The 12,680-nt window shown below is 41.3% G+C and overlaps 1 protein-coding gene across 1 annotated transcript; it reads right to left on the bottom strand.

The window, feature by feature from the left end:
- Positions 1-10,366: 10,366 nt before the first annotated feature.
- Positions 10,367-12,325, bottom strand: LOC123398548 (cytochrome P450 89A2-like). The gene is made up of 2 exons (XM_045093008.1): positions 11,265-12,325; positions 10,367-11,156 (listed from the first exon to the last, which is right to left on the bottom strand). The coding sequence occupies exons 1-2, from the start codon at positions 12,312-12,314 to the stop codon at positions 10,713-10,715; spliced, it is 1,494 nt and encodes a 497-aa protein (XP_044948943.1). The 5' UTR covers positions 12,315-12,325; the 3' UTR covers positions 10,367-10,712.
- Positions 12,326-12,680: the final 355 nt, after the last annotated feature.

The following is a 12,680-nucleotide window of genomic DNA, read 5'->3' as shown; positions in this document are numbered from 1 at the left end:
TATTATCCATGCTAGTTTCTTTTCGTTTTCTTGTTTTCTTGTTTTGTGTCCTTTTGAGAAAACCCAAAAAGATTTTTCTTTCTTCTTTTGCTTGTTGGGAGCTTTCCCGTGTACATAGTTTTCTTTTTCTTTGTGTCAAGGTAGAAGATATTGGTTACAATGTTTATTGGTTCTTGCATGCTTACCTGTTTAGCTTTCAAATAGCCATATTATTTTGTCTTCTCCTTTGTGTTTGCCTGCAGATTCAGCTTAGTCCAATGCGCTTATTATCGTTTTCATCGTTCGATCGTGCAAATGAAAGGCAACAATGATAGTATATGATGAAGTGACTGAGACTGAAAAGCTGGTATGAACTCTATCTATTTTGTTTTTGTAAATATGACTAGCTTGTCGACCCAGATTTAGCTTTGTTGTGAGAGAACCATGTTTGCAATGACAACTTAGAGATCATAGTTTCTGATGCCATGCTTATTTAGCTGAGAGCTTGTAATGGTTTGTCTTGATTGCCAACATAGATTTTGAGATGACTGTGATGTAGTATGATAGGATGGTATTCTCCTTTAAATGTTTCAAGTGGCTTGACTTGGCGCATGTTCATGCATGGAATTGAAACAAAATCAACATAGCCTCTATGATGTTCGTGTTCATGGTGATTTATATCCTCTTCATGCTTGCATTCAATGTTAGTCAAACTCATTGCATCTTGATGAGTGTTGTCGCTCTCTAGTTGGTCGCTTCCCAGTCTTTTGCTAGCCTTCACTTGTACTAAGCGGGAATACTGCTTGTGCATCCACTTCCATAAACCCAAAAGTTTTTTCCTTGAGAGTCCACCATACCTACCTATTTGCGTTATCTACCTGCTGTTCCAAGTAAATTTGCATGTGCCACTCTCTAAACCTTCAAGAAATAATTTGTTTTGCGTGCCCGAACCGCTCATGTGGTGACAGAGGGCTATTGGTATCTTCCATGCTAGGAGTGTTATCCTCGACATGTGTTTATTCACAATCATTCACGAGAAAGGGGACGGTATTTGGGATGCCCAGTTCCATGCTTAAATCGAAAACATAACTGTAACACAAGACTACCCCCGGATTGATGTTAGTATGGACGGTACCCGAGGATTCGTCTAGCCGTGGAGTGTGATTGATTGGTGGTGGGGGAGTTAAAACTTTACTTTTCTGTTTGGGAACCGCCTATAGCATGAGTAGCATGGAAGATATTGAGAACTCTTGGTCATTGCATTAACAATAAAAGCATGCCACCCAAAATTATTATCTCTTTTTTCAAAAGCTTGAGCTCTGGCACCTCTGCAAATCAATGCTTCCCTCTGCGAAGGGCCTGTCTATTTATTTTCCTGTCGAGTCATCCTCCTCTTTTATAAGCACCAATTAGAGAGCACCTCTGTCATTTTTATGCTTTGCTTTTGATTGATATTGAGTATGACTATGACTCGATCTTCGTTGCTATGAATTACAATGTTTAGTCAACCCTTGATCTTTGAAAGTGCTCTGCATTTATGTTTTTCGGTCTCAGAAAGAGCTAGCGAGATACCACCTATTCATATTGCTTCATGCTTCTTTTGATTGAAGTGTTGGTATTTGAAACTAATTATTATTTGCTCGTTAGCTGATTATGCCATTGATATTAGTTTACCGTGAGACCTTTGTGCCATTTGCTTATGTGGTTAACTTGTGATCTTGCTGAAATTCTGGTTATGAGTTAGACATAGTTGCAACAACAAGATCAAACAGAGTTTGTCAAAGTTTTTCTTTCTCTCTCAGTTTGTCAACTGAGTTGCTTGAGGACAAGCAAGGTTTTAAGCTTGGGGGAGTTGATACGTCTCCAACGTATCTACTTTTCCAAACTCTTTTGCCCTTGTTTTGGACTATAATTTGCATGATTTGAATGGAACTAACCTGGACTGACGTTGTTTTCAGCAGAATTGCCTTGGTGTTATTTTTGTGCAGAAATCAAAGTTCTCCAAACGTTGTGAAAATTTACGAGGAGCAGTTTTGGAAAATATCAAAAATATATGTGCCAAATTCCACCTCAGGGGGTGGGCCAGTGGGACACAAGCCCCTGCTCCGCCACCACCCCCTGGTGGCGGTGGGCAGGCTTGTGGGGCCCACAGGCACCTGCCGCCACCAATTCCAGCTCTATAAGTTGCCTTTCGTCCTAGAAAAAAAATAAAAAGAGAAGTTTTCGTCGCGTTTTTGATACGGAGGCGCCGCCACCACCTGTTCTTCATCTGGAGGGCAGATCCGGAGTACGTCCTGGGCTCCGGAGAGGGTAAATCGTCGCCATCGTCATCATCAACCTTCTTCCCTCTCCAATTCCATGAAGCTCTTCGTCGTTCGTGAGTAATCTACTCGTAGGCTCGCTGGCGGTGATGAGTAGGATGAGATATATCATGTAATCGAGTTAGTTTTGATGGGGATTGATCCCTAGTATCCACTATGTTCTGAGATTTGATGTTGCTACTACTTTGCCATGCTTAATGCTTGTCACTAGGGCCCGAGTGCCATGATTTCAGATCTGAAATTATTATGTTGTCACCAATATATGTGTGTTTTAGATCCGATCTTGCAAGTTGTAGTTACCTACTATGTGTTATGACCCGGCAACCCCGGAGTGACAATAACCAGAACCACTCCCGGCGATGACCATAGTTTGAGGAGTTCATGTGTTCACCAAGTGCTAAGCGTTGGTCCGGTTCTTTATTAAAAGGAGAACCTTAATATCCCGTAGTTTCCTTTTGGACCCCGCTGCCACGGGAGGGATGGACAATAGATGTCATGCAAGTTCTTTTCCCTAAGCACGTATGACGACACACAGAATGCATGCCTACATCACATTAACGAACGTGAGCTAGCCACTTATCTCTCGGTGTTATAGCCGTTGCATGATGAATATCATCCAAACAAATCACCGACCCATTGCCTACGAGTTTGTCCTACTGCTGCTGTTACTTGTCTTGCTCTGCTGCTACTGTTGCTACTGCTGTTACTTGTCTTGCTGTGATGCTACTGTTGCTACTAATGTCGCTTCCTACTGTTGCTACTACTATCGCTTGCTACTGTAGCTACTTGCTACTGTTGTCACTACTGTTGTTCCTTGCCACTGCTATTGCTCGTTACACTGCTGCTACCTGCTACACTGTTGGTTCACCTACCGTTGACGGGAATTGACAACTTCCGTCGACGCGGCAACGAAGGCGCCATTGATACAATTGTTAGGAATAGTCTGCCGTCAACAGATCGTTTCTGACACCGTTGTTATCATACTACTTTGTTGTTACTACTGTGCTTGCAGATACTAATCTTTTGGGTGTGGTTGAATCCGACAAATTCAGCTGCTAATACTTGAGAGTATACTCTCACCTCCTGACGGGCTTATCAACAAATTGGGTCGAATACTCTACCCTCGAAAACTGCTGCGAACCCACGCGCTGGTGAGCCATCAACAACATTCTTCCAGTTTCACTGCCGGGGAGTGCTAGCAGCATTCTTCTGGTGCCGTTGCAGGAGAAGGTTCGTTGTCATAAGCATTCGTCTAGCTAACACTAGAGATTGCAGGATCAACACTTTTCTAGCGCCATTGCCGGGGAAGCACAACTGACGTCAGGCCTCGACCTCCGTCTTCGGCTCGGGCATACACAACTTCTCAGTTGCCACGGCCGATGATGCCACCGTGCCTCCGCGCCTGCCATCCCCGACGCCCAACACGCCTCGCCCTCGCCACTGCCTTATGCCCTTTGGCTTCGCGATGTAAAGCCCTCCGTCGAGCAGCGGCGCCGCGCGCGCAGGGAGACTTGGAGCCCGGCCGCCCTCGGGCTTGTGAACGGCGCCTCCAACGGCGTCGCGCTGGGCACCCTGCTCTCTGGAGGATCATCGGACGAGGACGAGAGCGACAAGAGCATTTCTCGTCTCTAGTGAACGCCCCGGGCGGCGGCGTGCATGGAGTTGGCGTCGGTTGGTTGTGGGATCTCCGCCGATTCCAGTATCGTGAGGATTGGGGATTTATTTCCCTAGTCTCTCTCCTTATCTGTTCGGTGGTAGACCAGGCTGACTGCCAGCCATACGTGGCCCATGTGCCATGTGCATGCAGTGAGAATCTGGCTGTAGCACTCGATCATTTACCTAATTTGCTTTTATTAGCATATAGCAGATTTAACAATAGTTCTAGCCTGTGACTGTGGTTTGCCTCAGCATTCTTTATATAATACTAGCAATTTGGAACAACAACTATACATCAAATCTTGATGTAAGTTCAAAATGAGAATCATAAAGTGTCGTTCCTTCCTATTCGACTAACCCAAAATTTATTTATAAATCACAAGGTATTGGTGGCATCTACTGCATCATTTGCAGATTATTCACCATTACTGTGAGGTCTACATCTTGTCAATTTTACAAGATGATTACCTTCAAAGTGCTCTTTCAAATATAAATATTAGATGTGACTACTTCAAGATATCATAGGTAATATTTCCATATACTGCAAAATTTTGCAGATTATCCACTATTACTGCAAGGTCTACATTATGTCATTCTGACAGATGACTACCTTCAAAGTGATTTTCTTAAAAATAGCATAACATAAGGTAATAGAATTATGAACATCTACTGACAATAGTCAGACTATGTTTTCTATTACTGCGAGATCTACACCTTATTGGTGATTATCTTCAAAGTGTTATCCTATATAAATTGAGGTCTACACATATGGCTATAAAGTATCAGCCGTACTAAAATTTGCTCCTCATAAGCATTCATTGTTGTTCACTAAATGATTTACTCTCATAGTAAATATTGTTTTGCACACTTGTTATATGCAATGGTATTTTTGTGCTAATATCAACTAATCAAGCCTCATTTTGCATGAATATGTCATAGGGAACTACGTAAATATTTGCATTTACTTTTGATTATCTTCAATTACATTGGTAACATACATGACCGTCGAGCCTATGCCACTATTTCGAATTATAATGTTAGTCGTCCATCAAGGTGGATACTATAATTTATAGCAAGTGTTCCCAAGGACTTCTGCAATGTCAACATGACATTATGATGATACTTTCATAGTGACTAACCAATGTTAAACAGGCAAAATCTATACGTATTGGCAATGATTCTAAAATCACACACTTCCTCGAGAATGACAACCAAAACATTAGTAATGATTTTATCACATGTGTTGTATTGAAGGATACACCCAGGGTCACCAAGGATCACCTTGGCCATGATTGTTGTCAAACAAATCATTTATTCATAGATGCCCCATACTCCTAGAAGTAAATTAAATAAATGCATTAGCATTTGTAAGTAACGCATGTTTGACATTTCCAAATACAGTAAATGCATGATTTGGTTGGAGTATTTATTGTAAGATGATTCATGGCATCAGCCATTATATCTACATGCGGCATTTGTGGCCACTATAACTCCACTTTTGGAATATGTGTCATGGCTATTCTCTTAATAGCTAAGTATGTTCATATGTATTCCGTATGTCACCAACTTCACTTAGTTCTCAAACTAAGTACATAATGGACGAATATTTATTCACCCTGAATATTTCCCTTAAGAGAAACATGCTGCCATGAGCACATTTGGAATGATCACCCAATAACTTTCAAAGCCTCAAGTCTATCGCAACTTACAATCTTGGTAGTTATAAAATCAATTTTAAGTTGAGATTTTTGTGATCAAATATTTTTCATATTTGAATCCGATTGAAAAGCCCATAATATACACTTTACATCCTCTTATGATGGCATTACCATTTTCATGGTAAAGAAACATATTATTTCTTAAAATCATCATATTCACCCAATGGGTGCTATACCATTATTTCAAATATTTGCTAGTATTGAGTAGCAAGTGAGTGGTCACAAAATAGAACCATGAGGAATTCAAAGTAAAGTGGAGGCTAAAGACAACCAAAGACAAAATTACCTCTTAATAGGGAATATATCATTTTCAAACAATCACAACGACAACACTCAAGTTTGTCAAATGTGTGGTTATATAAATATCGTACATATGACTACCAAACCCTCAAATCTATGGTGAAACCACATCACAAATTTATTTAAAAGGCTGATAAATTCAATGGGATAAATTTGAAAATTTACAAACATACAACCAGAAAATATTCTGGTAAAATGATGTTCTCAAATCTTCATCAGAAGGAGAACCAAAAATATAGTGCAATAAAAGAATGATAAATTCTTTTTTGCCTATGATATGTTCACGTAACTAATTTTTCAGAAAATATGGGAGACCTCATGCAATATCCTGATTATTCCCAAAATATCGTTAGCCTATACTTGTACTACTACATGTAGTGCGATGTCCAATATCCTATTGCTTGGACATTATATTTGATAATTTTTGAATGTATGAATCAATTCATACTCAGTTTTGTTGCGTAAAAATAATTTTCTAAATCTTACCAAATATTTGGCTTTAAGCCTTACAATCCTGGTTTGGGGTTGATTAGAAAATTATTGACAATTCTATTGGTCACAACTTAACAAGTTGCAATAATTCCCAAATCATCAGATTGTATGTGCACAACATGTGTCATAGGGGAAATTAATTTTAGGAACTCTCACCTTACAATTCTAAATGAGCCAACTCATTCTTCCTTGAACACATTCAGAAGATATATGTGGATTACTTAACCATTATGTGGGATTATTGAGATACTTCATGGTACTCATAGAAACATTTATAAAATGATTTCAAGTGTGTCTCTTGTCACACACAACCATGAATGATCTTACTAAATCAATTGCTCAACTTTTGAAAGTAAGAGCAAATTATCCTAAACAAGGGATAAATCCATTCGAATGGTCAACTTTGTTGAACTCATTTCACAAGAAATATCTGATTATATATAATACTTTATGTACATACCCAAAATGGTTTAGTTAAATCTCTTATCAAAGTTAATGAAATTAATTACATGACCAATCTTATAGAGTTGTAATTTACGAGCCTCTTGCTGGACACATACGGCCTTACACACCGTAAGTATGATCTAAATCATACCGACTGCATATCATACTACTTTCCCCTTGTAGTAAATACGTGGAAACCAACAAAGTATTTCCTATCTACGACAATCTGGTTAAATACCAATATCACCACTCCAGCATACATCAATGGGCTCTCACAGAAATTAGGGATCTATGTGAGGAATAACAATTTATCCGTCAACCAAAATTATTCATAGCCCGTATACTGATTGCATCAGCAATAAGGACACTTCCGTCATTAGGGGGAGATTAGTACCACAAAGAATGCCCAGAAATAAATTAGAAATGTTATTTATATTCAGTCCTTATATCCACGTACTCAAAGAATCTGAACTAGAAGTTTAGAATCACATATTTGCAACTCATTGCAAATCTGTCACATACGTTTACTGATGACAAAGGTGTCACTCAATTTTATATTCCTGCAGTAAAGTGTCAAAAAGAGTGGAGGTACCTGATAAACCGCTCTTGTCCCCAAATAAGAGCAATAGGGGGAGAAATCTGACCACACGAGATATAATCTCGCATATGCTTCCGCGGAAACAGAGGAAATCAAATCCTCAACCAGTAAATGTAATTCAACATCATGTTGAAAGACACCTCACCGGATGCTCATCATCCAAAACCCGACGTAAATGTGCACAACTATTTTGGTGTCGGGACATCGAAACACCTTGACTCCATTGTTGTAGGAAATCACATAGAGTTAAAAGGAATAAATATATTTCCACAAATTTCATCGATTCCACCAGAATCATATAAAATAAAGACTACATTTGTCGACATGCATTTCTTCTAAAAATTGCTAAAACATTTTGGGCCATGAACCAAAATCCATGGTAGAGCGCCTCTTGCACTCATATTGGTTCACATAAAAGGAAGCAAGTAATGAAGAATAGCACTCGCTCATCAAAGAGTGGTATTTACCACAGTAATACCTACTCCTCATAAGTATCTTCCATATGGAATACTAAAAACTTATCATTCATAGACAAAGTCAATGAGGTGGTGAGAAAGTGAGGCTTGTAGAAAAAGGGTTCACGCAGAGACCCGACCTCAAATTATGACATAACATACACTCTTGGTATGAGTGAAATTCAGTTTCGATAATAAATATCATTGGCAGTACAAATAATATTATCCATGCAGTTAATGGATGCAGTAACTACATACTCATATGAGTTACTCGTTTTGGAAATTTATAATGAAGTCCCTGATGGGCTTACAATTCCAAATCCAAAATAAATCGCAACATATTTGTGTAAAATTTCAGAAGTCACTCTATGACTCAAAATAGTCGGAAATCATATGGTACTACCGACTAAATGATTTTCTTCTTCCGAAGGATTACTCAATGATGATTGTTTATGTGTTAACAAAGGAATACCAAATTTGAATTCCTTATATCACCTCAGTGTATATCGATGATTTCATCATCAATGTCTCTACAAGACCTAAACATACATAAAATCATCTCAAGACGGAAATTTTGGATTCAACCAAATTTAGCTTAAGCTTACAACTTGAGCATTCTATCAAGAATACGCATCAGTCTACATATATCCAAAACATATACGAGAAGTTCAGTGTGGATATATCATAACAACAAAAGACATGTATGGTCATACTACCTTTGATAAGGTACAAATCCATTCATACCTAGGGGTGACAATGAAGTGATACTAGGACATGAAGTTCTATATTTCACTAATGTCAAAGCACTCATATACTTGCAAACTACGTCAGGCCTAACACTATATTTGCTATCTTTATTCGGAGTGCAACCCCCAACAAAAGGTATATGGTTGATATAAGTACTATCATCTTATATCTGAAGATTACAGTAAATCTTGGAAATTTTCATGAGGAAATAGAAGATATGACCATGATATGATGTAATGATATTGCCTTTTTATTTTATCCCAATGATGCCATATCAATGACTGAATTTGTTGGAATAGCCTTCACATGGAAGTCATATAAATGGATTTTAATGGTTATTTCCAATTATCATTCTAACACATAATTGCTTTATCTAAAGGCATTGCAAAATATGAATAACTTAGAAGAATGATTAACCACATTCAAAATCATGTGGTTGAGATTCATGAGGATCACATAACTTGATTTATCAAGATACTTCCACTTGTGTTACTCAATACCTATAGGTTATATAAAGAGCAATATCATAAATCACATTGCTCGGAAATTACTTATCCTCACGGATTATAGAAAATTGAGGAAATAATTTGCAAACCAAATATTGTTATAATCCAACAAATTATACACAATCTCATGTTTGTGTCAAGGTAATGGTATGAGACATCCTTCATATTTGCAAAGTTCAGGGGGAGTAATCTTCCAAACTATAACCTATTAACAATCATCAGATTGCATATATTGTACTCTTTTTCCCTTGATGAGTTTTTCCATAATGGTTTCTCATAAAAGGTTTTTAGCGAGATAATATAAACACAAGTGTCTTTATATGCCATATCATTTTCTCCTTGTATTTTTCCCACTGGGTTTTAAAGGAGTTTTCAGTGGCATGTATGATTGCACTCTTTTTCCTTATGAGTTTTCTCTCAAAGTTTCTCATAATGGTTTTTAGTGAGGCAATATCTTCTCTAAGATCATATGTCATACTTTCTATTTTCCCTATCGGGTTTTTTTAAAGGAAGTACTCAAGACATATTAATTGTTCTCTAAACTTATTGATGAGTTTTCTCCTTCTTCAAAAGTTTTTCTCATATGAGTTATCAAGAGACAATAATCATCATATGTTGCATCATTTTCTCCTTATTTTTCCCGCTAGGTTTAAAGGAGTTTTAGCAACATATCTACTCTATTCTCCTCATATTTTTCCTAGAGGGTTTTTGGGAAGACTTTCAATATTATATAAAGGCTTTCACGAAGATGATGAACATTCTCAAAGGCACATACAAAAAGGAGTCTTTATCAAGATAATATATATCCAAGACAAGCATTGATTAGGGGGAGTGTTAGGAATAAATTAATTAGTTTAATTAAAGGGTTAATCCCTGCTATGTCGGTTGCTACTTGTAGCAACTGCCTCTTTGTAACCGCCTTTGTACCAAGGTATATATACCCTCAAATTCATCAATGAAAGTAATTGTTCCATTATTTGTTTCTTTATCTCTCGTTTTACTTTCACACAAACGACACCTAACGCTCACATGCCTACGTGGCTTTCGTGGACTGGTCAAACGTGTGGCGTACCAAATGGCTTACGTGAACAGTACAAAGTGACTGCAATGACCGTATTTCGAAGCGAGTGAACAAAGCGAGCTCAGGTCGCAAGTTGAAGCACCTGTAGTGCATTTTACTCCTTTTTTTATATATGGAGATTGAACTTACACGTTGAGGTGCTTGGCTCATGGTTAATCCGTGGATCTATTCCCCGACTATTTTTCCGTGAAGTCAAGCATCAGGGACAAGTGACCTCTCAAGAGATCCACTGTATGGACATTATTTGAGCAATGTTACAAATACAGGGAGTTTACAAAACGATTACGGACTAAGCTTAGGTGAGATGTTTTAATTAGTTTAGGATGAAGCAGCGCCCATCCTGAAAATCAGAGGACATGATTAGTGAGTGAAGAGGGGCCCTAATTTTAGCATTTTTGTGTCTTTTCACAAACAGTTAACTTTGATAATGAACATTTCTGTTTTGCCTCCCCTCGGCGAAGCACCTTACAAGGTGAGCACGCAGCGGCCGCTTCATGACAGTGAAGAACCCGAAGTGCGGCTGGAGATCGACGGCGAGCTCCCCCTCGGCCTCCCTCCACTCGAACTCCCTCACCAGATTGGCCGTGAAGTAGCCGAGGTGCAGGATGGCAAGGCGCATGCCGGGGCACATCCGCCGGCCGGCACCGAACGGCATCATCCTCATCTCCCCTGCGCTCCCGGCAGCCGCCAACAGGCTCATGCTTTTCCCACCATCGCTGTCTAAGAACCGCTCTGGCTTGAACTCATCCGGGTCAGCCCACACCTTCCCGTCACGCGCGAGTCTGTTCGGCGGGAAGGCCACCACCGTGCCCGGCGGCACACGGCGGCCATGAACGACGACGTCGTCTCCTTCCTTCACCTTGTCAACAGAAACAGGGATGTGTTAGTGCAAAACAAAATACAACAAATAAACAATACGTGAGCTCGATTGACTAATTCAGTTCACTGCAATTTTCCTTGTCTATACCTGCCTAGACACCGCAGACACTGGGGGATGCAGCCGTAGCGACTCCATGACGATGGCATTCAGGTACTCCAGCTTCCCGACGGCCTCCTCGCTGACCTCCTGGGCGTCCGCGTCCACAGCGGCGTCGATCTCTCTCCTGATGGCATCCTGCATGTCAGGACGCTTCACCAGGTTCGCCATGATCCACTGCAGCTCCGCGGCTACGGTATCCGTTCCGGCACCAACGAACTCGGAGCACAGGCCCACAAGTTCCCCGTCCGTGAGCCTTCTCTTCCGCCTTCGCATGTCAACGGAGGAGACGTGGCCATGCTCGTCCGGGACCCGGAGGTCGATGAGCGTGTCCACGTACGCCGGTGGCTCGCCAATGCCGGAGTGCCGATGCCGTACACGACGGGCATCGATGAGCGGCAGGTACGTCTCCTCCTGCTGCCGCCGCAGAGTGACTAGCCTGCTCCACCGCTGGCGGTAGATTATCTTGGCCACCGCGCCTGGGAGCTTCATCAAGATGGACGTATGTGGAGCGAGCTGGACGATCTCGTTCTGGGCGTGCACCATGACGCGGACGAGTCCCGCGTGGACGCCGTTGCCGAAGCACATGGCCACGAGCAGGCCGAACAAGGTGGAGCGGATGCTCTCCGCCGCGAGGACTAGGCCGTCGGGGCTGGAACCGCACTGCTGGCAGAGGTCCGCGACGAGGCCACGGAGCGCCTGGCTGCGTGCGACCGCGTAGCGGTGGAGCCGCATCGGGTGGAGGACACCCGAGGTGAGGTTGCGGCGCATGGCGCGCCAGAACGGGCCGTAGGGCGCCGAGTTCAGGTTCTCGTAGCGGCCGCGCGAGAGGAGGCTCGCCAGGGCGGAGGGCGGACGGTTGGAGAAGGCGCCCCCGGAGCTGCCACGGACGAGAAGGCGGTGCGCGGTGACGAGGTCGCTTACGACGACATTTCGCCGCAAGAGCGTCCGTGCAATAGCCGACGTGACCGTGTACAAGCGGACAACCATTGCGACGAGGAGGAGCGTCAATGGAAGCAACATGGTGAGTGTTTCTTGCATGGCTGGGAAAATGGCTCCTTCACTTGGGGGTTTGTGGGGTTCGAGCTATCAAAGGAGAAGGGGATTTATAGTTGCGATACCTACGGCCCTACCGGGAGTTTTTTTTTTTTTTTTGACAGAAGCCCTACCGGGAGGTTTGTTACCTGCTAATTCTCTTCATTGATCTCAGCTTTTTGATTTGCAAACGTTCATATACACATGCATACATTCATTTCTATAAATACATACTCCCTCCGTTCCAAAATATAAAACCTTTTAGGTATTTCACTAGAAGACTATATACGGAACAAAATGAGTAAATATATACTTTAAAATATGTCTATGTACATCCGTATGTAGTTTATAGTACAATCTCTAAAATGTCTT

Source organism: Hordeum vulgare, chromosome 5H (genome assembly GCF_904849725.1).
Source record: "Hordeum vulgare subsp. vulgare chromosome 5H, MorexV3_pseudomolecules_assembly, whole genome shotgun sequence".
Taxonomy (NCBI): domain Eukaryota; kingdom Viridiplantae; phylum Streptophyta; class Magnoliopsida; order Poales; family Poaceae; genus Hordeum; species Hordeum vulgare.
This window is presented reverse-complemented; position numbering and strand designations above follow the sequence as displayed.